The sequence below is a fragment of the Canis lupus genome, chromosome X, assembly GCF_011100685.1.
Source record: "Canis lupus familiaris isolate Mischka breed German Shepherd chromosome X, alternate assembly UU_Cfam_GSD_1.0, whole genome shotgun sequence".
Lineage (NCBI taxonomy): Eukaryota > Metazoa > Chordata > Mammalia > Carnivora > Canidae > Canis > Canis lupus.
In genome coordinates, this window is record NC_049260.1 from 45,621,712 (window position 1) to 45,648,847 (window position 27,136).

The window sequence follows — 27,136 nt, forward strand, 5'->3', positions numbered from 1 at the left end:
TCTCTCCTCTTCTGGCTCCTGAAGAACTTACCTGATTGACTACTTGTTTTAGAATCATGTCTCGATAGTCAGCTCCATTACGTTTGATTGCGGTCATGATTAAATCACACACCCGGTACACTGTGTCCGGCAGCTCATCAAGAAGGTGAAAGCAGCCTGGTAACATGGTATCTGTGAAAGTGTGGAGCTCATCTTGTTCCAATGGATCAGCATCCTGGAACTTCTCTAGACATTTAGCTTCTTCCTCTTCCTGCTTTTCCCGAGCTTTCCGCTCCTCCTCTTCTTTCCGACAAGCAACTTCCTAGAGGCAAGGAAGGAAGAATGACAGCATATGGGAGAGCTGAAGAAGAATAGGGAACACTCTAAGAATGTATTGGCCCTATATTACTCAATGCCCACTACCTTCTCAAGCAGGTGATATGTTCTTTAGGATGTGGCAGTTATTCATGAGGGCAGCCTCAAAGACTAAGGCAAGACAGGAAAAGCAGAGGAGGAAGACACTTCCAACCCCCAAAGTATTGCCAATTTATTTACAGAATGCTATATCACACCCTCCCACAAAATCATGTGGAGATACTGTCCTGCATTCGCTGCCAACATAATAAACTGAAGTTATTGTTACCTAACAACAAACAGCCAAAATTCGCCTAATGAACACTACTACATTTCTGAGTCTCTTATTTGAGAGTAAAGATTAACATTTCATTTGCCTCACTTAAAGCTTCAGGTTAATACATTGTATCAGTGATCACAAGGTTGGAATGAAAGAATAATCACTCCCATGCCTTTCTTTTCTTTTTTAAAAATATTTATTTATTTATTTATTTATTTATTTGAGAGAGAGAGAGAGAGAGAGAGAGAGAGAGAGGCAGAGACACAGGTAGAGGGAGAAGCAGACTCTATGCGGGGAGCCCGACACGGAACTTGATCCCGGGACTCCAGGATCACGCCCTGGGCCAAAGGCAGGCGCTGAACCACTGAGCCACCCAGGGATTCCCCCATTCCTTTCTTTAGATATTAATTCCTCCAACTATTTTGTAGTAGTACCAGAATGTTCATAAAAATACTATGATTAACGTGTCAGACCATTTTGGACGTCCTGTTTCCTAGTTACCTCAGGTGACTCCGCTCTTTGATCCATTGGGATATCCTGTCCCAGAGACATAGCAATTGCTCTCATCATCTGGTCCTCTTCGGACATACTCAGATCCTACAGAGAAACAACAGAAAATCCAGCAACAAAGGACATACCAACTCACAAGGAATCAGATATCCTGTGCTTAAGCTTTAGAGGAGAAGGTGCTCTGAATGCTGCTCTCTAGAGTCAAACCCAACTAGACTTACTTGGTCACTACAATAACAGAGAGGGAAAAATCACAATGAAATTAAGCACAGGAAGCAGGCTTCAATGTGACCACCTATCCTGTATCTCAGAAAAGTGAGTTTCTTCTATTGCTTTCTGATTGTGGATAACTTAAGAGTTCTTCTGAAAAAAAAAAAAAAAAAAGTCCAGTAATTTGCATGGCTGGGAGATGGGAAGCTTCTGCTCATTATATTCTAGAACTGAGAGTTCTCACAAAATGAAAAGATTGGCATGCAAAAGTCTGAAAATGAAAAGTAGTTTATATAAGGGAAGACCAATGATGGAAGTACAACAGAAAACACAGAAGCAGTCAAACCAATGTCCTACAAAATTAGAGCCCCGAGCCAACTTACCCGAACAACTCCTCCCATAATTGGGGGAGGGTGAGTTAGAAGGTACTCTGTGGCCTGCTCCATGGTGCTGGTGTTCAACAGGGCCTCCATGGCATGTTCCCTTGTGAAGCCCATGTCCATAAGCTATAAAAAGAATGCAAGATCTCAGAACCACAGTAAAAGAGAAATCCAAATGCATTTTTAAAAGGTAGAAACCTTTTCAAGATAGAAAGAAGTTATTCTAACTTCATATGAACTGAGAACGTTAATAGCTCAGGCCGTTAGATAAATGAACAATCCTTTCCACTTGGTACTTCCATAGTATTCAAACATTAGAGCTACACATTGTGGCAGGAAGCCAAGGTGATTCTGAATTCTGTGCTCTAAGAAAATGGGGCTAGATGGCTATTATCATTAATAGGATCACTCTAATCCAAAGACAGATTCACACATAGAAGTAAAAATCGGACCCCACTTTTCTGGAAAATAAACTGGCAACAGAACAAGAGCCTAAGAAACTGACCTTAGGAATTTTATTACTAGGAAATAATCATGAGATGTATAGAAAGATTTATACAAAAACAAACTATAAACCACAGCTTTACAACATCAAATAATAAGAAAATTAACATCTAGTAATAAAAGAATGACAAGAAGTTAAAAAGGTCAGGATCATAAGTGCTTCCCCCTCTGCTTCTAACCTCTGATTTTCAAAATGTGGTTTATGCATTTACTTAAAAATAACAAGTTTTGTAGGTAAGGTTTCAGAGAGCTCTTGTTGGAGAATAAATTTGGGTCACAATATCCTTAACTCTTCCCTCTATAGGTAAGTCACAAAGTAGCTGAGGATGGTTTGCCTCCAAAGAACATGGCAGCCACAGCCTACTAAGAATATATAATAAGAGTTTTAATACTAAACATACTGGGGAAGACACAAATCTTTTACCTGTTAGATGTGTTGAAACTACACCTCAGCTTTCTCAGGAGGAAAAAGAAATGCTAAGAGGGAACAAATTTAAACCTATCTCCTGGCTAAGAGGACCAGACAACACTGTGGCATGTAAACTTAGAAAACTCACAACTTATTTAGTAGCATGTAAATTTAGAAAACCCATAAACACACTCTACCGGGTGCAAAGTCTGGGCCCTGGAGTGGGAAGCCAGGACCCTACCTGTTGTAGTTGCTGCTGGTTGACTTGAGGTTCCCGGCGAGAGCCACCTTCCTCTTGCCCTGTGTCCTCTTCTCCTCGAGATCCCTCTTTCTCTTTGCTCAGTCTCTCTCGAATCACAGGTTCTCCTCGGAGAATGTGGCATAGGATAGCCAGCATGGACTCAGCCATTCGCCCGCCATATACTTTCAGGGGTTTCCGGTTCCACAGGTTCTTGATGCAAGTAAAGGCTGCCTAGAAGTCATTTTAAAAGCTGTGTGAAGATCATTTTGTCTCAATTCAAAACCACTGGAGGAATAAGTCAAATACTTCTGGGATAGTCTTTCCATGAAAGGTCAGTGCAAACAACAAAATCCTAGATCAGTACTGAGGGGGGCTAAAGAAGCACAGAGAAGGTGCACTTAACCCAACCTGAAGTATCAATCTCAAGTTTATAGTTCAAATATTTACACTACAGGAAATTTTCCAGTGGTCTCTATCTCCCTCTGTAAGGCAGAGCTATCTGGGAGTAGGATCCAAAGATTCTCTAACAATCAAGATATTTCATTAAGGACGACAAAAAAGTGGGAGAGCTACTTAGCAAGAGAAATTCCTCTTGGTTTCAGAATGCTCAATACTCACTTTCTGAGTTACCACAAGGAAGCGAAGGGCACTGAACTGTGGAAAGTTCTGGACACCTCCAGGCAATTTGGCAGGCAGTGAATGTGGAGATTCAAGCACCGTGGTGGGATTCACCATCTTCTCTACTAGCATTAGCCAGGCATCTAGGAATTCTCCTGTGCCATCAGGTAAATCTGAATGTTCTAATCCTTCAGCAACAGGAACTTTGCCTCCCATGGACAGAGCCCAATTGAAAGTTCTAAATTCAAATAAGAGAAAATACAGAGACAGAATATTAGTATTTTAGATTGGAGGGGGACATTCAGAAGGTTCCCAGTATCTACATTGGCACTACATGTCCCTCCTCTTGGAGCTACAGCTGTTAATCTATCCAACATCTATTAGCTTTATCTTTTTTTGAGAGGAGGGTTTATTCCAGATTTATTGGGACATTATTGACATATAACATATGTTAAGTTTTGGGTATATAATGTGAGGATTTGATACACATATAGAATGCAAAATGATTACAACTTTTAGCTTTACTTTTTAAAGCCAAAATGAACAAACCACCAAAGTGGTTGCCAGAGGGGAGAGTTGGGGAGTAGGGGGATGGGTGAAATAGGTAAAGGGGATTAAGAGGTATAAACTTAGTTATAAAATAAACAAGTCAGAGAACTGAAAAGTACAGCATAGGAAATAAAGTTAATAATACTGTAGTAACTTTGTATGGTGACAGATGGTAACTACGCTTATTGTCATGAGATTTGCATAATGTACAAAAATTGTCAAATCACAATGTTGTACACCTGAAACAAGTATAACACTTTATGTCAACCATACTTCAATAAAAAACATCAAACTTCGCTTAGAATCTTCAGATCAAGGGAAGCAGAAAAATTATCAGAGAAACAATAGAAAAGGATAAATCTATTAGAAAAATATGTACACCAGGTACTAAAAACCAGATGAGGAAAAGCAGAGATCCATACAAACACCTCTAGGACAGGCTGAATCCCACCCTCCAAGGAAGATGACACAAATATGGCTAGTTCTCAGAATGTGAAAGGATATAATTAATGGCTATATCTATGTATCCCACTGTCACAGGACTGACGAAGTTGTGTGCTGCTAAGGCACACAGAAAGACCAAACTCCAAGAAATGCTTCTTTGTGAAGCAACTTGATTCTTACTCAAAAAGAGCATTGTGGCCTCCAGAGCAGAGAAATTTCTGCAGCATGAGGTGGTAAGGATACTTCCTCTCATCAAACAGCATTGGGGATGTAAAACCAACTGAACAGATGAAGAATGTCAGCCTGAAAGAGGGGAAAAAGCAAAATTTTAGCCTTTTCTGAGGCAGTCACAGAAGTAGTGGGAAATCCACGTAGATGCCTAGAGTAAAATTTAACACTGCACTGAAGTGGCTGAGAGACTGCAATTCAGGTAGGTGGCTAGTGTGGTTGTTAAAACTTCTAAAGCAAAAAAGGTGACAGTTCTCACCTACTAAAAAATACAAGGTTATTGGAATACAGTTTGATCATAAATGTTTAAAAAATCTTTATATTCTAGACTAAGAAGAACCAAGACAAGTACATTAAGCTGCGTATAATATAGGCTACACATCTAGAGTTAACAGGGGATCTTTCAAGTCCTCTAGTTCAGTGGCTCACTATCCACGTTAAGTAGAAAAGGAACCAATTAGATTCTGTATCTCAAGCAGAATATCACCTGAAGCGGGGAGTTGGTGTATATGGTGGAGGTTGCCAAGATAAGCCCTTTGTGAGGAGCTTAGTGAGGGCTGAGGCTGTGGATCGAGCAGCAGGTGTTGGTGCTGTAGTAGTGCTGGCAGCATGATGGCTCCTTCTTTGGCGGACAGGAGACCCCACACATAATTTAACAAGGAGTCCAAATAGTTCAGCAAGTGCTCGACCTAATCTGGAGGAAGCTGCAAACCAAAAGTGAGATTAAGGCATGAGAGTATGCTCAGAATGGTTTCCTTATAACTAACATTACTGTCAATACAATTTTATGACTGACCACTTCCTCCCAATAACACCTAGAAAACACCTGGACTTATTTCTACATTTGACAATCCAAAAATGAAGTTCCACAGAGAATAAATGCCTCTTTTGAAGGCAGGAGACAGAGAAGTATGTTGGCACTCAATATATAACAAATGTGAAAGACAAATAAGATAAACATACTGTAAAAGGAGGCATAGATTGAAACTACCTTTGTAGAAAAAGCAACAGAGCAATATGAACCAGTTAAGTAAATGAATACATCTATTAGGTTACAGAATCACTTAAAACACCTACAGAAATTTAAAAATAGCAAAACTGTTAACCACTTAGACAAGGAAAGAATATCATATATATTGTCTGATCACAACATTAAATATATGATCCTCAAAGGAAAAAAAGATGGCCAGGAAAAGCATAAAATTTATGTGGTTTTCTTCACATTCATTCATTGAGAGAAAGCATGCATGCAGGCGCAGGGGAGGGGCAAAGGGAGAAAAAAGGATAAAAATTTTATAAAGTGGCTTTCATAACATTAATTAATTTATAGAGAGACTGCACATGTGGGCTTCCTACCACCTGAGCTAAACAAAATCTAGAGTCAGACCCTCAACCAACTGAGCCATCCAGGCACCACCCCATACCAAAGGCCATTTTCTGCTTGCTTTGGGGCAGAGCTCCAGATTCCTAGGAGTTATGACTTCACTTTCCTCTACATAAGGTGTTGGAAAGTGGCAAATATTAAGGAACATACAAAACAGGTTCCCCAAACATTGATATAACACTAAGGGGCAAAGGACGACAAAGAGTGATCAGTGCAAATCTTTAATGCAGTTTTATATATGTTAATGTAGGCTCCACAGAGCTGCCAAAATGACACTATTAAAACATGACTCGGGATCCCTGGGAGGCTCAGCGGTTTAGCGCCTGCCTTTGGCCCAGGGCGTGATCCTGGAGTCCCGGGATCAAGTCCCACGTCGGGCTCCCAGCATGGAGCCTGCTTCTCCCTCCTCCTGTGTCTCTGCCTCTCTCTCTCTCTCTCTCTCTCTCTCTCCCTCTCTCTCATAAATAGATAGATAGATAAATAGATAAATAAATAAACCTTAAAAAAAACATGAATCAACCATGTAATTTGCCAGCTATATTTAAGGGACAGAGAAAGTAAAAGGAGACAGGGTGGAGTAGCCAAAAGGTAACAGGAAAGCAGAAAAGTATAATACCACAGAAGCCAGGAAAAGAGTATTTTGAGATGGTGGGCCAACTATCGTACTGCAGATGAGTGAGAAGGGGACTGAAGAGTATCCAATGACTTAGCAGCAGGTCACTGGTGAGTCCTTTCAGTGGAATGGTAAGAGCAGGAGCCATTTGCAGTAGTTGAAGAATGAGTCGGAAGGAAGGAATTAAAGACATGGCTTTCAGGAAATAAGTCTCTTAACACTGTATCCCTAGCACGTAGTATAGAGCCGGTCATATAGTAGATACCATATTAAGTACACCCTGAAAATAAGCCACCATGGTTTAAAAGTTCCTTAAAGCAAACAACAGAGCCATACCAACTGAATTTGTCTGAAAGCCAGAAAAGGGAGTAAAATGAAAAAAATCACTCACCTGACAATAAAGGCTTGATTTGCTTGATTCTGGCAGCCATAGCAGGTGTAATTTTAGATTTGCCTTTCGAGTCTGAAGCAGTAGGTTCATCTGTTTCCATGGGAGCCAATGTGTCACCATCAAGCCCAATGCCTTCTAATAAGCCCTGGGTAGAAGCATCCATACTTGCAGCTGTTCCATCCTGTTCCCCATCTGTAGACATAAGAGGGGAGCAGTAAGTCCATGTTGAGTCACCACTTACCTGGTTCCTGGTCCTGAAGAGTCACAAGAAAAGAGCTACCTATGGTGCTTGTTACTCTTTAAATGTCCATAACTTTCTATATCTGAAAAGGAAAAACAAAACATAACTGTACTGATATGTGCCTCTCCTTGGAGCCCTTCTAGATAGCCAATACTGACATTTTCCAGCAAAAGCTTATGAACTGTCTTAACCCAGGGCTACCTTGCAAGACTGTAGGCACTGCATGACATAGGGAGTACCATTTACATAGACTACCATGTGCGTGCTGTACCCTGCCCTCAGCCCATGCTGTCAAGGTGAGTACCGTTACAATTTTATGGTTAATAAACTCAAATTAAACATCACAGATTGACTGCCACTGGAGAAATGTTATTTTCTGGCATTTAAGATTTTTGTATATAAATGTGAGGTGTATTTTTTTATTGGGTGGAGATATGCATGCTTATATCTAATAGACAGCTTTAGACAAACTTTTTTAAAAGAAGATTTTATTTATTTATTCATGAGACACCCAGAGAAAAAGAGAGGCAGAGACACAGGCAGAGGGTGAAGCAGGCTCCATGCAGGGAGCCTGACGTGGGACTCGATCCTGAGTCTCCAGGATCATGCCCTGGGCTGAAGGCAATGCTAAACCGCTGAGCCACCCAGGCTGCCCTAGACAAACTTTTAAAAAAACACACCACCAAGTTTTCTTTGTAATGTTCTAAAAACTTTGTGGAAATGGAGTCATCTTTGTTAAATGTGTGAAATAAATTGTTGGAAAAAATATAACAAGATTATTATTAGGTGAAGTACTTCTTTGACACTGAATCTAATTTTGTTCGTACTTCTTAGTAAATTATTCTTTCCTTGACTTAAATTTGGTGTATTTTGACTAAATCTGAGGTTCTAATTTTTGGTTTGGTCCATTTTCTACAAATTTAAATGGGCCAAAGGTTTTTTATTTTATTCTCTCTTCCTCCCATAATAACTGTCATATAAATCCTTTATCTGTTCTTTAAGCATTTCCCCTATCTTTAGTAACAAGTATAATTTTTAAGCATATCCAATCAGTTTTTATACATGGAACTGTCTTGTTTTCTTAATAGTTAATTAAATTTATGTCTTTTCTGATGTAGGACATAGGGGAAAAACTTTCTAGAAAAGTTTTCATTAAGTTTAGTTTGTTGCATTGGAGTCTCAAAATTGTGTAGTTTCTGCTTACTGCAATTTGCAACTTTATTGTGATAGAACATAAAAGCTGTTTTCTAAAACACCACTATACAGGGGCACCTTGTTGGCTCAGCTGGAAGAGCATGCAACACTTGATCTTGGGGTCATGGAAAAAACAAACCCATTGTACAAAAAGGAGCTTGGGAAGATGGCAGAATAGAAGGACCCTGAGCTCATCTAGTCCTACATTTACAAAGAGGTATCATCCACATCCGTCAATAAACTGAAGAGCAATCCGAAGACTGGCAGAACACAAACTCCACAACTAAATATAGAGAAGCAACTGCATCTGAAAGGTCAGAAAGATCAGAAAGGCAGAGTGAAGCTGCCCACTAAAGGGAGGGAGAGCTGGGCGCACAGCGAGGGCAGAGAAACAGCACATGCACCAGGAAGCTCACAAAGAGCACCAGGAAGCTCACAAAGGGAGAGTAATCCTGGCTTTAAAAACCAGATGACTCAGCACTGGGCCAACTATCACTGGGTCACCACCCTTAAAGAGAGAGCAGCCTGTATGAAGATGCAACGTAAAAAAAAAAAAAAAAGGCAGTTTACACAATGCTGAGGGCAACTGGCAGACATATCTGTTCATACTGATTTCCAAGCATGTTGGGAGATTTCTCTGAAAAGGAGAGAGCTGGTGAGAGAGCTGGTGGGAGCCATTCCTCCCCACCCCCACCCAGCACTAACACAGAGCAACTTGCAGGAGGGAAGGCTGCACAGACCCTTGCTATCCAACCCGCTAGCAGTGTGCCGCAGCCATGAGGTCTCCTGAGGACTCGCCCACTCAGGGAAAAATCTGTTAAATCTGTACACACACCACCCAGCTCCCTGGTTAACAGGTACTCAGAGTGCCCCTAGCCCCTTCAGTGCTTTGAGGAACTTGGCATAAGACTAGTGCACATCTTCCTAACACAGCCACCCAGTTCTCAAGTTCACCAGTGGACATGCCCCCTCAGAGATGGCCTACTTGGGTCCCATTAACATTACAGAAAGCAAGTACAGCCCACAAAAGGTAAAGAGAATCAGTGCAAATGGCTGCATTGACAGGAAAAGTAACTCAGACAAAACAGTAAGACCTAAGTACCACATACTCTCCTGAAGTACCAGGTTCTGGTGAATAGGGGACACTGCACTGCAAGGCATTCTAGGACACCTTCTTCATAAAGTCACTACTTCCAAGAGCAGAAGACATAACTGACTTTCTTTTTTTAAAAAGATTAATTTATTTATTCGTGAGAGACAAGAGAGAGAAGAGAGAAGAGAGAAGAGAGGAGGGAGAGAGAGAGAGAGAGAGAGAGAGAGAGAGAAGCAGAGACACAAGCAGAGGGAGAAGCAGGCTCCATGCAGGGAGTCTGACACAGGACTCGATCCCGGGTCTTCAGGATCACACCCTGGGCCGAAGGTGGCGCTAAACCGCTGAGCCACCCGGGCTGCCCCATAACTGACTTTCTTAACACAGAAACAGACACAGAAAGGAAGACAAAATAAGAGACAGAAAAATTTATCCCAAATGAAGAACAGCATAAGGCTATGGCCAGAAATCTAAGTAAAATGGATATAAGTATACCTGACAGAGAATTTAAGGCAATGATCATATGGATACTCACTGGACTTGAGAAAAGAATGAAAGGTATGAGTGAAACCCTAATGAACAACATAGGAGAGGTAAAGGGTTCAATAAATGAAATGAGAAACACACTTGATGGAATGAACAACAGAATGGAAGCAGAGGAACAAACTAGTGACCTAGAAGACAAGAGCAATGGAAAGTAATCAAGTTGAACAAGAGAAAATATGCAAAATGAGAATAGATTTATGGAACTGAGTCCATCAAACATAATGTCTGTACTACAGGAGGCCCAGAAGAAGAAGAGAGAAAAGGGGGCAGAAAATTTATTTGAAGAAATAATAGCTGGAAACTTCCCTAATTTGGGGAAGGAAACAGATATCCAGATCCAGGAGGCACAAAGAACCCCCAACAAAATCAACAAAAGCAGATCGGCACCAAGACACACTGCAATTAAATTTGCAAAATATAGTGATAAAGAAAAAAATTTAAAAGCAGCAAGACAAAAAAAAACAAAAAAAAACAAAAAAAAAAGCAGCAAGACAAAAGAAGTGATTAACTTACAAGGGAAAAACCAGAAGGGAAGCAGGAGATTTTTCAGTAGAAACTTGGCAAGCCAGAAGAGAGTGGCATGATATATTCAAAGTGTTGAATGGAAAAAATCTGCAGCCAGGAATACTCTTATCCAGCAAGGCTATCATTCAGTTTGAAGGAGAGATAAAGAGTTTCCCAGAAAACAAAAACTAAAGGAGTTCATGATCACTAAAACAGCCCTGTAAAAAATATTAAAGAGGAGTCTATGAGTGAGAAGGAGAGACCAAAAGTGACAGTATTGAGGAACTCACAAAAAAAGGATAAAATGTAATAACATATACCTAAAATGTGGGGAGGAGAGAAGAATGGGTTCAAACTTAAATAACCATCAACTTAATATAAACTGCTATACATAAAAGATGTTATATGTAAATATAATGGTAATCATATTAAAAAACACTAATAAATATGTAAATAATAAAGAGAAAGAAATCCAAATATATCAGTAAAGAGAATCAGCAAACCATTAAAGAAAAAAGATAAGAAAGGAGAAAATTTCTGGAAACACAAAACAAGTAATAAAAAGGCAATACCTACTATCAATAATTATTTCAATGTAAATGGACTAAACACTTCAACCAAAAGACAGGGTGACAGAATGGATAAAAAAGCAAGACTCATCTATGTACTGCCTACAAGAGACTCATTTTGGACCTAAAGATACCTGCAAATGGAGGAACATGAGGGAATGGAGAAATATTTACCATGCAAATGGTTGTCAAAAGAAAGCCAGAGTAGCAATACTCATATTGGACAAAACAGACTTTAAAACAAAAACTGTAACAAGAGACAAAGACACTATAAAGTAATAAAGGGGACAATCCAACAAAACGATGTAACAATTACAAATATTTATGTACCCACGTATGAGCACCCAAATACACAGATAATAACAAACATAAAGGAAAGTTATCAGTCGTAAACAATAATTGTAGGGGACTTTAACACCCCACTCACATCAATGGACATAAAATCAAACAAGGAAACAATGGTTTTGAATGACACACTGAACCATATGGATTTAACAGATATATTCCAAACATTTCATCCTAAAACAAAACAGAATACACATTCTTTTCAATTATGTGGAACAGAACAATCTACAGATCACTTATTAGTCCAGAAAACTAGCCTAATAAATCTAAGAATAAATCTAATCATAACCATTTATCTTTTCAGACCACAATGCTATGACACTAGAAGTTAACCACAAGATAAAATCTGGAAAGATCACAAATACATGGAGGTTAAAGAACATGCTACTCAACAATGAATGAGTCAACCAGGAAATCAAAGAAGAAATTAAAAAGTACATGGAAACCAAGTGAAAACACAATGGCCCCAAAACTTTGGGATGCAGCAAAAGCAGTACTCAGAAGGAAGAACATGGCAATATAGGCCTACCTCAACAAGCAAGAAGTCTCAAACAACCTAACCTTACACCAATAGGAGCTAGAAAAAGAACAAACAGGACATAAAATTAGCAGAAGAAAGGAAATAATAAAGACTGGAATGGAAATAAATGATACAGAATTAAAGAAACAACAGAACACATCAATGATACCAAGAGCTGGTTCTTTAATCCTGTCAGACTTATTAAAAAAAGACAAATAAAATCACAAATAGGAGAAATAACAACCAAAACCACAGAAATACAAAAAAATCATGAGAATGTTATGAAAAACTATATGCCAACAAACTGGACAACCTAGAAAAAATGGATAATTTCCTAGAAACATTTAAACTACCAAAATTGAAAAGGAAGACATAGAAAATTTTAACAGATTGATAGCCAGCAAAGAAACTGAGTTAGTAATAAAAAAAACTCCCAACAAATAGAAGTCCAGGACCAGATGGCTTCACAGGTAAATTCTACTGAAAATTTTAAAGAAGAGTTAATACTTATTCTTCTTAAACTATTCCAAAATATAGAAAAAAGGGGAAAACTTCCAAATGCATTCTATGAGGCCAGCATTACCCTGATTCCAAAACCAAAGACTCCACTAAAAAAAAGAACTACAGACCAATATCCCTGATGAATATAGATGCAAAAGTCCTTAGTAAAATACTAGCAATCTGATTTGACAATGCATTAAAAAAATCATTCACCAGGATCAAATGGGATAGTATTCCTGGGTTGCAAGGGTAGTTCATCATTCACAAATTCAGTCAATGTGATACATCACATCAATAAGAAAAACAGTAAGAAGCATATGATCATTTCAACAGACAAAGAAAAAGTACCCAACAAAGTACAATATCTATTCATGATAAAAAAAAAAAAACCTTCAAGGGGCACCTGGGTGGCTCAGTTAAATGTCTCACTCTTGATTTTGCTTCAGGTCCTAGGATCAAGCCCTATATCAGGCTCTGGGCTCAAGGGAGGGTCTGCCTGAGGATTCTCTCCCTCTGCCCCCTTCACAGCTCAGGCTCTTTTTCTCAAAAATAATAAATAATCAAAAAATTAAAAAAAAATAATAATTAAGAAAAACCATCAACAAAGTAGGTTTAGAGGGAACATACCTAAATATAATAAAGGCCATATATGAAAAACACAGAGCTAATATCATCCTTAATGGGGAAAAACTGAAGATGTCCACTCTCACCACTTTTATTCATCATAGTACTGTTAAGTCCTAGCCACAAGTGATCAGACAACAAAAAGAAATAAAAGGCATCCAAATCAGTAAGGAAGAAGTGAGACTTTTACTATCTGCAGATGACATAATATATATAGAAAACCCTATAGACTCTGCTAAAAAAATGCTGGAACTAATGTATATATCAATAAAGTCACAGGATATAAAAGCAATGCACAGAATTCTGTTGCATTTCTATACACCAATAATGAAGCAGGAGAAAGAGAAATTAAGAAAACAATCCCATTTATAATTACATGAGAAAGAACACACCTAGGAATAAACTGAACCAAGGAGGGGAGGGACCTGTATTCTGAAACCTATAAAACACTGATGAAAGAATTCAAAATGACACAAAGAAATGGAAAGACCTTCCATGCTCATATACTGAAGGACAAATTATCATTGAAATGTCTATACTACCCAAAGCAGTCTACATATTTAATGCAATCCCTATCAAAATACCAACAGCATTTTTTATAGAACCAGAACAAACAATCCTAACATTTGTACAGAAACACAAAAGACTCTTGCTCAAGAGCCAAAGCAATCTTAAAAAAGTTGGAGGCATCACAATTCCAGATTTCAGGTTATATTACAAAACTGTAGTAGTCAAAGTATGGCGGTGACACAAAAATAGACACATACATCGGTGAAACAGATAAGAAAACCCAGAGTTAAACACACAACTACACGGTCAATTAATCTTAGACAAAGCAGGAAAGAATATCCAATGGGGGAAAAAAGCTCTCTTCAACAAATGTTGTTGGGAAAACGGAACAGCAACATGCAGAAGAATGAAACTGGACCATTTTATTATACCATACACAAAAATAAATTCAAAATGGATGAAAGACCTAAATCTATAAAAATCCTAAACAGAATACAGGCAGTAACCTCTATGACATTAGCTGTATTAACTTTTTTCTAGGTATGTCTCCTGAGGCAAGTGAAACAAAATAAAAAATAAACTATTAGAACTAAATCAAAATAAAAAGCTTCTGCACAGCGAAGGAAACAATCAACAAAACCGAAAGGCAACCTACATAATGAAAAAAGCTATGTGCAAATGACATCTGATAAAGGGTTAATATCCAAAATATATAAAGAACTTATACTCCAAAATAAGATATAAAGATGGCCGAAAGATACAAGCAAAGATGTTCATCATCACATACCATCAGGGAAATGCAAATCAAAACTACAATGAGATATCACCTCACACCTGTCAGAATGGCTAAAATCAGTAACAATAAACAAAAAGTATTGGTGAGGATGTGGTGAAAGGGGAACCCTCTTACTCTGTTGGTGGAAACACAAATTGCTGCAGTCACTCTGGATAACAGTATGGAGGTTCCTCAAAAATTTAAAATGGAACTAATCTACAACTCAGCAATTGCACTACTAGGTTTTTCCCCAAAGGATACACAAACACTAATTTTAAGGGTTATATGCAACCCTATGTTTATAGCAGCATTATTTAAAATAGCCAAGATATGGACTGATGAATGGATAAGGAAGTGGTGGCATATACATACAATGAAATATTATTCAACCATAAAAAATGAAATGTTGCCATCCGCAAGGGCATGGATAGACCTAAAGAGTATAATGCTAAGTGAAGTCAGAAAAAGACAAATACCATATGATTTCACTATGCAGAATTTAAGAAACAGAACAAAGAGGGAAAAAAGAGAGTGATAAACCGAGAAACAAACTCTTAATTATACAGAAGAAACTGATCATTATCAGAGGGGAAGGGATGGAGGATGTGTTATATAGATGATTGAGAATAAGGAGTGTACTTGTCCTTATGAGTACCGGGTGATGTATGGAACTGTTGAATCACTTTATTATATATCTGAAATTAAGATAACACTGTATGTTAACTAAATGGAATAAAAAAAAAACCTTAAAATATGTAAAAATAAAAGAAAAATTTAAAAATATATTAAACATTTAATCAGAAAAATAGCACTGTCCAATAGAAATATGTGAGCCACATATGTAATTTTAAATTTTCTAGTAGCCACATTAAAAAATAAAAACACAATTTTTAATAATATACTGTTTAACCCAATATAATCAAACTTTTATTTCAAGATATAAGCATATATAAAAATTACTGAGTTTTTACATTTTTATACTCAGGATTTTTAAAAAACAGGTAGCTGTATGAAATATACTTAGAGCACATCTCATTTCAGACATTAAATTTTCATAAAAATAACTGACCTACATTTATGTCATACAATTTACTTGGAAAAAAATACATTCACATACCAAAGTTGTACTAAACACTTAAAAGCCTTCTAATAATTGAACAGAATAATAGTTATATTTAAATTAATAAAAATTAAGAATTGAGTTTTTCTCATCCCATGTATAACCTCATCTTAATTACATCTCTAACAACCCTAGTTCCAAAAAAAAAAGTCTCATTTTGAGGTGCTAGGAGGGGGTTAGTGCTTCAACACAGTACTTTTTTGTGTGGTAGGGAAACAGACACACAAATCAACCCAGAATACCCTCCCCCTTACAAGAGGAAATACAGAAAAAAAGCAAGCGGGAAGACAGAAAGGGAAGGGAGAAAGAGGGAGAGTAAAAGAGGAAGGAAAAAAAATCCAATTTTTTAGTTGTACCGGCCACATTTAAGTGTTCAACAGTTCACACATGGTTAGTGGCTACCATATTGAACAGTGTGGTTCCCCCCCCCCTTTTTAAGATTTTATTTATTCATGAGAGACACACAGAGAGGCAGAGACAGAAGCAGGCTCCACACAGGGAGCCTGATGTGGGACTTGATCCCGGGACCACAGGATCACGCCCTGAGTCGAGGGCAGACGCTCAACCACTGAGCCACCCAGGCATCCCTGAACAGTGTGGTTCTAAAGTGTTCCACGGGGGCATCTGGGTGGCTCAGTGGTGACTATATATCCCAGTTAGCCTATATGGCTGCTACAACCATATTTATTTATTCATGAGACGGGGGGGAGGGGGGGCAGAGACATAAGCAGAGGGAGAAGCAGGCTCCATGCAGGAAGCCTGATGTGGGACTCGATCCCAAGACTGGGATCACGCCCTTAGCCAAAGGCAAATGCTCAACCACTGAGCCACCCAGGCATCCCCATTTGTCATTTTTAACAGTGAAATTAAACTTGTGAAAAATAAGTATATAAAAATTAAGAGTCCTGCCATATCCTTCAATATAGCAATTGCTCAGAATTAATCTTTCATTTGCATAAAACTATATAAAAATACTCATATTTCAAAATAGTACATTAGAAAACTTAATAGGGAATGGTTAATTCATAGGCCCCTTACATGGCACTTAACGTTAAGTAAACAGAGATCTAAAATATTATCTCTAAGATAATCACAACTATGCTAATAAAATGTATTCCTGGGGGAAAAGTTTAGACAAATAGTTCCAAAATACAGTTTATTTGTGGTACAAATATAAGTGATTCTTTTTACTACAACTTGTAATTTTTACTATTGTGTATATATATTTTATAGAGAAACTGACTGAAAATAATTTATTTTAAAATAAAAATGAAAGGAAAAAAGTTGAGGACTAAAGACAATAGAGGTAATTAAATTTTCACAACAGACCTAATAAAGACATAGAGACAAAGTTTAAGAGAATGACTAAGATTTTAGTTTCTTGGAGTTACCTGATCTTTTTCCGCCCTGGGTCGTACCTGCCTTCTCATCCTTTGGAACAAGTTTCTGCATGTCCACCTGGCCAAATTCACACCCAGATGGCAGACTGCAACAAGACAAACCATTAGCAAAAAGAACCCTGATAGCTCATTTCTTAAGTTGTGTTTGGTTTCTAATCAGTTTGGCTGACACTATCCCTCTTATTACAGGTAAGTTAACCTAATAAAATGTGCGATAATCAAATTCCTGAGGTAGCAGGCAACAAGGTTTCCAACTCAACTTTAGATATGGCTAACAAATTTTAAACACCTATCATGCTAACACAGCATAAATGGGACGTAAGATCAAAGATGCGGAAGATTAACACATTTGTAAACATTTATAAGCATGTCCCTAGGCTGGTTAACAGGAAGGACAATACTGTGGAGTGAATGTTTGTGTCCCCTCAAAATTCATGAGTTGAAATCCTAATGCCTAATGTGATGGTTTAAGTAGGTAAGGCCTTTGGTTAGTGCTTAAACCTTGAGGACAGAATCTTCATGAATGGGACTACTGTCTCATAAAAGAGGCTCCAGAAACATTCCTAGTAACTTCTACCATGTGACAGGATAACAAGGAAAAGTCTGCAACCCAGAAAAGGACCCTCACCCAGCCATGCTAGCACCATAGTCTCTGACTTCCAGCTTCCAAAACTATGAGCAGTACGTTTCTGCTATTTATAAGGATCCAGTCTGTGGTATTTTGTTATAGCAGCCTCAGTGGATTAAGAAAAACAAGGAACCCTCTGAAATCTTTACTAATAGCCTTTGTCCTTGACCGAAGCAATCCTCCAGGATCACTGAATTTAGTTTCTCTATTAGGACACACAACAGAGATAATAGACAGATGACCATTCCCTTACCTGTTTGGGGTACACAGGGAGAGAAGGACAGTGCTTTCCCACACCAGGGAACAGTATAACTGGCTCAGCTTGCTCAAAACACTCAGACCCAACTGAGAGCCCCACTGGTTTACAGAGATGGAACGAATTTCACTCTGCAATCACAGTAAACAGAAGCTGATCTTTGGGATGCCCTCTGCAACATTTATAGTCTGTATCTAACATTCTTTCTTACTGCTTTTTGTAAAGTGAAAGGGAATAGTCATAGGCAACTCTTTTTAAAGAAACAGTTTTATAGATTCACTGACAGCCTTTTAATTTTTTTAGGTGGTGAGGGGCTTGCTATTTCCCTCTAATTTCTTAACTCCAATAAATATTTGGATTTATTTAATTCCTTGAACATTTAACCTTTTTAAATAAAAAGTCATAAAAATAAACCCAAAGCATTGTTATGTAATTGAATTATTTTCTAAATAGTTTATATATGTGCTTTTCATTTGATTTGATGCAAAGAATACACTCCTGCTCAATAGCATAAAACAAGGGTACTCAAACATTACATTATTAATCTTTAGAATTGATTACTGGAGGACTAAAAGTTGTAAAAACTATGAGCACACAAAAAATCCTCCATCTTTCTGGAACCACAAGAGGAACCACACATGGATTGCCAGCATGGGGCTTGGTACTTAGGTGATCTTCAGTAATCTCTGTTAATTACCATTGACTTAAATGTACTGTGGACAAATTTCCTTCTTACCATCCCATTATCAAGCCTACATGCATTTGTACAAAAATTAGGAAGTAATAACGCTAGATGAGCATCCAATTGAGGCTTGCCCACTAAATAAGGTGACTATATATCCCAGTTAGCCTATATGGCTTCTACAGATCTATTAATGCCTATTATTTATAATAACCTAATAAAACATTTGCAATATCAAATTTCTTAGATAGCACTCAACAAGGTTTCTAACTCAAATTTCACTCTCAAGAAAGTCCAATCGCAAAGCAAATTATATGATCACTCAAATTCTAATGAAAAAAAATACTAAGGGAAAATGAAACTAGACAGCATCTTGAAGCATAAACCTAAATCCCCCACCAAAAAAAAATCTGTTCTTTTAGCAGCTAGAACTGCTTCTAAGTATAGTAAGATGCCTAGTATATGCCTTAGGTATTCCACCAGCCTTAAACTAACCTGTACACCCCCAATTCTTACCTGTCCAACTCTGCAAGTATGAACAAACATCATGATGTAGGCATGGGCAGCAGTGAGTGCATGCAGTAGAGGTGTGGCCTGAGCTGAGAGGGTAGCATCAGCAACATTGCCAGCACAAGCCAGTTCTCGCAATAATACTGAGCCTCCAGGGGATTCAATTGGGCGATGTAAGGGCTCCAAGGATGAAAGGATGGAGTCCAACTGAAGAAGACCCTCTTGAAGAACTTTGGGTTCGTGTGACAGTGTCTGAAACAAGAGTAATAGTTAAAGCATTAGTGTACAATGAACTTCATATACATCATGTCTTTAACGGTCACAATGGAAGTAGAAGACAAGTGTCACAAATTTCAAACCTGGTCACGGTCTCCCACCTGGTAAATGGTAAGAGTCAAAATATGAATGCAGGTATGACATACCTCAATGCCTCCTTTTAGAGCAAAACTTCTCTCAAATGAAAGGCTTTCAAATGTGGTAAGCCAATCATATTTAAAAGCTTGTGATAGCCAAACTGAAATACTATTATAGTAATGACTCCATACTATAAGATTAATTGTAAATTTTGCTCAACAGGGAGCAATGTTAGGCAAGGTTCCAAAGCATGCAAGTGAACCAGTATTAAAACTGTTCTTTTCTCACTAAAAGAGATGATTCTAGAATGGGTAACATCAGGTAAGCAATTCCCTTTTTATGAAACAACTCAAGGATTATAGAATAAGGCCTTTGTAATTGCTTTTTGAGTATGCAGAAAAATCTCACAGGAAAATACTATCACTTGCCATTAAAGATAGAGAACTTCTGTGTCTTTCCTGTGGCTTTAAATAAATCTACTCATACTCAGTAGTATCTTAGAGGTAGGATAACAAATGAAGCACAGCCCCTTTTCTCCTTTCTCTTATGAATAGCATTTAATAATTAAATATTGCAAAGAGTAAAGCAAAATAAAACATTACAGTATGTTATAATTATGGACTTTCTAAGTCCATAAGCAACTGAGTTACTGGTTTTTAGCAGAAATTACTTATCGCTGCACAATCCAGCTAATGAAGGAGTCTTCATGGATTTAATGCAATCCCTATAAAAATATCAATGGCGGGGGGGGGCAGAAATAGAAATTTAAAATCTGTAAAAGAATTCCAAGGAACCCCAAATACATATAACTATCTTGAAAAAGAACAGAGTTGGAATTCTCACACCTACTGATCTCCAAACTTATCACAAAGCTACAGTAATAAAAAACGTGGTACTGGCATCAAGACAGACACCAAGACCAACATAATATAATAAAATCCCCAGATAAGCCCTCACATCTATGGTCAAACTATCTTTGACAAGGGTACCAAGACAAAGGTGCAACAGGGAAAGAACAGTCTTTTCAAAAATAGTGCTGGAAAAACTGGTTATACATGTGCAAAAGAATCAAGCTGGACCTTACCTTACACCATATAAAAAAATTACTCAAAATAGATCAAAGACCTAAATGTAAGAGCTAAAATTATAAAAACACATAGACAAAGCCATAGGGTAAGAGCTGTATGACCCTGGATTTGGCAATGATTTCTTAGATTTGACACCAAAAGCACAGCAACAGCAGTAAAAAACGGTAAAATGGGACTTCATCAGAATTAAAATATTTTATTCATCAAAGGGCACTATTAACAGAGGTAAAAGGAAAACCATAGAACAGGAGAAAATATTTGCAAATCATTTATCTGATAAGGAATTAATATCCATAATATTTAAACTCCCACAACTCAACAAAAAGCAACTCCACTAAAAAATGGGCAAAGGACTTCTGTATCTCTCCAAAGATACACAAATAGCCAGTAGGCACGTGAAAAGATGCTCAACATCAATAATAATTACAGAAGATACAAATCAAAACCATGTGGTCTCATTTTGTATCTATTACATGTTGGTTACTATCAAGAAAAAAAAGAAAATAAGGAGTGCTGGTGAGGATGCAAGAGAAATTGGAACCTTTGTGCACTGCTGGTTGGAATGATGTGAAATGTGAAAAAGTTGCCATGGAAAATAGAATGGTGGTTTCTTGAAAAATTAAAAATAGACCTACCATATAATCCAGCAATTCTACTTCTAAGTATATAACCAAAAGAACTGAAAGGAGTCTTGGGTATGATCATACTTTTATATAAAATCTAAAGAAGTCAGGGATCTCTGGGTGGCTCAGCGGTTTCGCGTCTGCCTTCAGCCCAGGGTGTGATCCTGGAGTCCCGGGATCGAGTCCCACGTCGGACTCCCTGCATGGAGCCTGCTTCTCCCTCCTCCTGTGTCTCTGCCTCTCTCTCCCTCTCTCATAAGTAAATAAATAATTAAATAATAAATAAATAAATAAATATTTATAAAATATATTAAAAATCTAAATAAGTCAAATTCATAAGAACCAGAGAGCAGAATGATGGTTGTCAGGGGCTGGGGGGAAATGTGGAGATGCTGGTCGAAGGGCAAACTTTCAGTTATGAGTAAATTGTGGGGATCTAATATACAGCTTGGTATCTATAGTTAATACTATATTGTATACTTGAAATTTGCTGAGAGTAAGTAGATCCTTAAAGTGCTCTCACTACACACACACACACGTAGTCTTAAAGAAATATTTATACACCCACGTTCATAGCAGTACTATTCAAAATAACCCAGAGGTAGAAACAACTCAAAGGTCTATCAATGAATGAATGGATAAACAAAATGTGGCTTATACATACAACAGAGCCATAAAAAGGAAGGAAATTATGACATATGCTATAACATGGATGAATCTTGAAGATATTATGCTAAGCAAAATAAGCCAATCAGAGAAACACAAATACCTTAATGAATTATATTTGCAAGAGATACCTGGAACAGTAAAATTCAGGGAGACAGAAAGTAGAATAATGTTTACCAGGGGCTGGGAAGGAGAGGAGAATGTAGAGTTGTTGTTTAATGAGTATAGAATTTCAGTTTTGCAAGATGAAAAACTTCTGGAGATTGGCTGGTGTAACAATGTAAATGTATTTAACACTACTGAACTATATACTTAAAAATGGTTAAAAAGGTAAACATCATGTGATGTGTATTTTACTAGTATTTAAAGTAAATAAAACAATTTATTGGCAAAACTTGAGCAATAAACTCTAGGTCACTTATGCTTAAAATGCATGACTATCAAGCTTGAAAAAGGAAAAAACCCTGTATGACTAAACAATACCAGAGGAATGTGTTAAAAAGCATCCATGAGAAAGGATGACACAATAATAAAACCCAGTTCCAAAACTTGGAACTTGATCTACTAATGGTTGAACTATATACCAAACCTAGAAACACTCAACAAACGTGAACTTTTCAATGAGAACATGACACACTATTAGTCACAAAATTCACTTGTAATACATAACCACAAATTTCTTTTTTTAGTTGAAAGTAAAGGGAGACCAGAGTAAAAACATTTGTACAGAAGTACTGCAAAATTGATTTCTAAAAAGAAATGAAAATATTTGTCCAAAAGCTCTTACCAATATGGATTTGCAGACACCTGCAACAGCCTGACAGGCCGCAGATGTGGGAAAGTCAATGGGCAGATTAGGAAGACCCAAAATGGTAACCAAAGGCAAGAGTCCTTTCTGATTCACAAATTCCTGGCAGTGGTCATCTGTTGTATTGTTGCTCAGAATAGATTCCACAAATTTCATCTAGATAATGAAAATTTTAAAAAAAGTTAGAGCCTGACACCTGGAACTAAAGGCCAGCTTGGAGTAAAGACAGGGGTAGCCTTGTAGTCATGAAATCAGTATTTTCTAGAATACCAAAACCTCAAGTAAATAGGGATAGAGATATGATATGGTCCCTAAACATCCAAGAAAACAAAAACAAAAACCAAACACAGGAATAATTACTTCTTCCCAATCTACCTTTTTGGCCATACCTAAAGTCATGTAATTTGAGAGCATCCAGAGAAATGACTTGCTCAGGGCCACACTTATGTATTAGTGGCAAAATCAGAACTAATCTCTTAATTTGCTCCTTGCATGATAGTGTATTGCCTCTCCCCCGGAAGCAAAAGTGGACACTTTTCCTCATTGTGTGTTCATAATGCAAATGAAAACCAGAATTCTAGAAGAGTGATTTGGACCAAACAAAGCATTTTTTAAGGGAAGAAAGTAAAATGTGGGCAAGAAATAGGCACAAGAGAAACGATCTTTGGAAGTCTTGGAAGTGTTTAGCGAGATAGAATAATTGCGAAGTGGGCTTCTACTTATAGGGAAATGATTCTGAGAAAATTCAAATTCTTCCCTTTTTTCCTGTGAGACACATGGGAAGTTAAAAGAAATGGCCATATTAGTAAAGGAGAAGTTAATGGGGAAAATAGCAAATAATGGGAAAAATATATTTTGGGGACACATTCAAAGAATGTAATATTGGATTGACCTAACAAAGCCACTCTTCTGTGTGGATTCCAATGGGGAATAGTAACAATGAACAGAAAATTGGGATTATCTAAAAAAAGGGAAGAGTGTTGTCCAATGTTTGGCAAACCAATCTCACAGAACAAGGTTTGCAACATCTTTCCCCACTGCTTCACACTTTAAGGGCCCCAGTGACAATAAACGGGGAAATCACTGGACTATTTAGTAATCCCAGACATTTTCCAGAAAAACACACACCTCTACTCAGTTTGCTCTATCATGAATCTTACCACATTAAGGATGTAATCCATGAGGGGAATAGGAATACGTTCCTCTGTACCAACAACCCTGTTAAGGGAGAAAAGAGTTAGTTACACAAATTCACAATACCAGTGCAAGAGAATAAAGTGAGGAAAGGGAAACAGCATGAAATTCTAGGTCCTTTCTCTAAATCAGACTTCTAGTCTTTAGTACGGTACAGGAAAAAAAAGCTGAAATCAATTCTGAAGCTAGCTTTTTCTAGCCTGACTAGGTTGAGAGCACAAAAGGAAAAACCAAGCTTTCACAAACTCAGCATTTGCACATATCTCAAAAGAAACTCCTGAGGCAAACTATCAGAGGAGGAATTCATCAATATGAAAATACTAAAAAATAAGCCAGTTCCATTAAGAGACTATTGAAACATTTGCTTGAAGACAAGAGCTAGACAAAGATACAATCTTACCATGTTCTTGCATCAGGTTTTAAGTTATAATAGAGAACAGGAGATGGAATTGAATTTTGTTCAAAATTCCATGCATAGAACCATTCAGAAGTTAATCAGAGATGAAGCCAATACCCAAGGCTCCTTTCCTAACAATTTATACTTGTATCACAATAGTCCCTGAACTATTCAGAGAAACTGTAATCAGGTCTTTTGCTTCTGATAGTTTAATATTGCACTGCAGATGAGAAGGCTGCAGTAATGCCATAACTACAGAAAATGTAGCGTTTAGTCCAATTTTGGCTTTTGCAAAAAATAAACAGAGGAAAGAAAACCTGCAAAATATATTAAAGTGAAACGAAATCTACCTCGAAGATAAACCCTAGGAAGGGTCAAAACTTGAGTCTAATAAGAAGCATTCTGCATATAGGCCCTTGAAGATATTTGGGGGGAGGGGCAGAAATAGAAGGTAGAGAGAAAGCAAGAGAATTCCCAATAAGTTATAGTCCTTATCTTCAAGCAAGGTAAGATATAAATAAAGATTTGCCAGGCATGAAGACATTTGACAGCAAAATGTAGACTAGACCGAGTGGAGAGGCATCATGAATGGCTTCAGTGATGAAATATCCAGAAACAGGGCTTGGCAAGGATGTTGTGAAAACTCCCAATGAAGAATTTAGGGAAGAACTCTGTACAAAGGGAGGACCTATAAGCCAGGAGTAGAATGATTCCATGGGAAGACTGCGACCTTTCCTTCACTGTAAAGTTCCTTCTCAGAACCACTGTAGCATTCCCTACTACTTTTATCAATCATCTACCCCAGCCTGGATGCACCTCCTGGGAAAGAATCCAGAAATCTATCTCTACAAGCTAAGGAGTACAGGTGTGGCTCTAGCCCAACTGAAATGCTTGCCCCTTTGTAGAAACCAAAGGTAATGGCAAAGACCCGAAGTAATATTATGAAATGGGACCCAGGTACTTCCTTCATTTGCTAGATAGAAGTTGGGGAGAACAAGAGAGAAAACAACAGTGGTTCTTAATCCAAATCTAGGAATAAGCTTGTTCAGTAACCGCTTTTTTTTACTATCCTCATCTTTTGGCTTCCAGGCTCAGACCATCACATAGGAACTCTTGGTTTGGGCAGGTCATGATATCAGGGTTGTGAGATGGAGCCCAGCATTCGGCTCTGTACTCAATGGGGAATCTGCTTGAGGATTTTCTTCCTCTGTGCCCCTGCCCCAACAATAAGTGAGCGCACATGCGCATACTTTCTCTCTCCATTAAAAAAAAGAAAGAAGTAGCCTGCCTTGCTTTAAGGTAGAGAAATAGGAAACTAAAAATCTGTGCAATTTACAGAAATTAAACCTCAATAAAAAACATTGGAAAAAATTTACTCATGCATTTAATTAAGGCACTGGACAACAGATGAAGACATGTGTGACTGGAATTTGTTTGGGAGTCCCACTGAAGAATTTTGCACCGGGAGTGAAGTAGCGGATACAAACAAGACTTCTGGAGAGACGGAAGGCACGCATTGTATATTTTTCTAAGGCTCTTCCCATATTGGCAGAAAGTACATAGTAACTCCCACCGTAACTACCTCACACAAGGAGATAAAAGAACTTCCTTTAATATATTGTGGCTTTCAAGATGGAGGTTGAGTTTAGGCAGTTTCTTGCTTTTTTTCCTTCCAGCCCTAATAATCCACAGTGATACAATCAAGGCTTCTGAAGGTGGCAGAAGTGGGAAAGTATGTGTGTCAACATTTATGAGATTCTTAGATAGGTTACGTGAATAAGGTAGTGATGAACACCCAGATCATGCAGAGTATAGAAAAACATCAATACCATGGAACAGCAATTACTAGAGTCCTCTGTAGTGTAGATGTGACATTATGACTAACACTATGGTAGAATATTAATGCTTGTGGGTGTCTACATTTTTACTATCTCTTCATTCTTATTCATGTTTCATTAGGACCCACTTCTCTTGGCATTTAAGATTCAGAAAATCCTTCCTCTAATGCTCCTGAGGCATTCCATCAAAGTGCCAAATAAACATTTACTGACAGATTATCTGTTATACACAAAACAATCAGGATACATTACGAAATGAGACATTGTCCCTGCCCTGGAGGAGCATACAGAATAATGGGAGAAACCATTACAATATATGAATAATTCCAACAAAACTTTTGCAAGAACACAGAAGACATGACTTCTTATTTGGAGGTAAAAGGAAAAGCTCCTTTAAGAATTCGACATTTGAACTGTCTTTGCAGGAACTTGGTAGACAGAAAAGGAGATAAGGTAACTTGGGGTTGGGCAGCCGGCTAGGCGGCAGCCCAGGGCATGATCCTGGAGACCCGAGATCGAGTCCCGTGTCGGGCTCCTTGCATGGGGCCTGCTTCTCCCTCTGCCTGTGTCTCTGCCACGCGCGCTCTCTCTCTCTCATTAATAGATAAAATCTTTAACCAAATCCCAACAGGGTGGCTAACAATCAAGGGTGTGGCAAGGAAGCACAGATTCTGACTCCTCTGCACTTAAAGTCTTGTTTTCTTTCAGGTGTCCTCCTCTTCCGGAGAGAGAACACTTTAATCAAAATAGAAGATGTTGCTAGAATGAAGGTAGAGTTGCCTTTGCAGAAAAGGGTAAGATATCTGCTCAACAAATCAATGTACTTAGTAGTTAATGCATCTCTTCCAAAAAGAAACAACCTCCCCACCCCAAACCCAAACCTTGTACCAACAAACTCCTTACTTCCTGAGCTCCAAGAGGGCACACCAAAGTTTGAGTCTAGGCTTTTGCTCCTTCTATGTACTCCACAATAATTTTTTCTTGAGTTCCAAGCCATCCTTCAAGACCAGCCCAAACCCATTCATATCCACACCTAAAATGTTCTTGCTTTTCTTAGGA

The 27,136-nt window shown here is 38.0% G+C and overlaps 1 protein-coding gene across 8 annotated transcripts in view; it reads right to left on the bottom strand.

Moving 5' to 3' along the window:
• Positions 1–27,136, bottom strand: part of HUWE1 (HECT, UBA and WWE domain containing E3 ubiquitin protein ligase 1) — a 175,124-nt gene that overhangs the window by 49,761 nt on the left and 98,227 nt on the right. For 7 of the 8 annotated variants that reach the window (XM_038587503.1, XM_038587504.1, XM_038587508.1 and 4 more), the window contains 13 exons: positions 23,809–23,866; positions 22,628–22,804; positions 19,116–19,361; positions 17,915–18,048; positions 17,025–17,119; positions 7,095–7,286; positions 5,194–5,410; positions 4,659–4,781; positions 3,486–3,723; positions 2,868–3,098; positions 1,717–1,839; positions 1,115–1,210; positions 32–301 (listed from right to left, as the gene is read on the bottom strand). In XM_038587503.1, coding sequence (XP_038443431.1) covers positions 32–301; positions 1,115–1,210; positions 1,717–1,839; positions 2,868–3,098; positions 3,486–3,723; positions 4,659–4,781; positions 5,194–5,410; positions 7,095–7,286; positions 17,025–17,119; positions 17,915–18,048; positions 19,116–19,361; positions 22,628–22,804; positions 23,809–23,866 — 2,200 coding nt within the window. The remainder of the gene's footprint in view (positions 1–31; positions 302–1,114; positions 1,211–1,716; positions 1,840–2,867; positions 3,099–3,485; positions 3,724–4,658; positions 4,782–5,193; positions 5,411–7,094; positions 7,287–17,024; positions 17,120–17,914; positions 18,049–19,115; positions 19,362–22,627; positions 22,805–23,808; positions 23,867–27,136) is intronic. The other variant, XM_038587505.1, reaches the window with a different exon arrangement.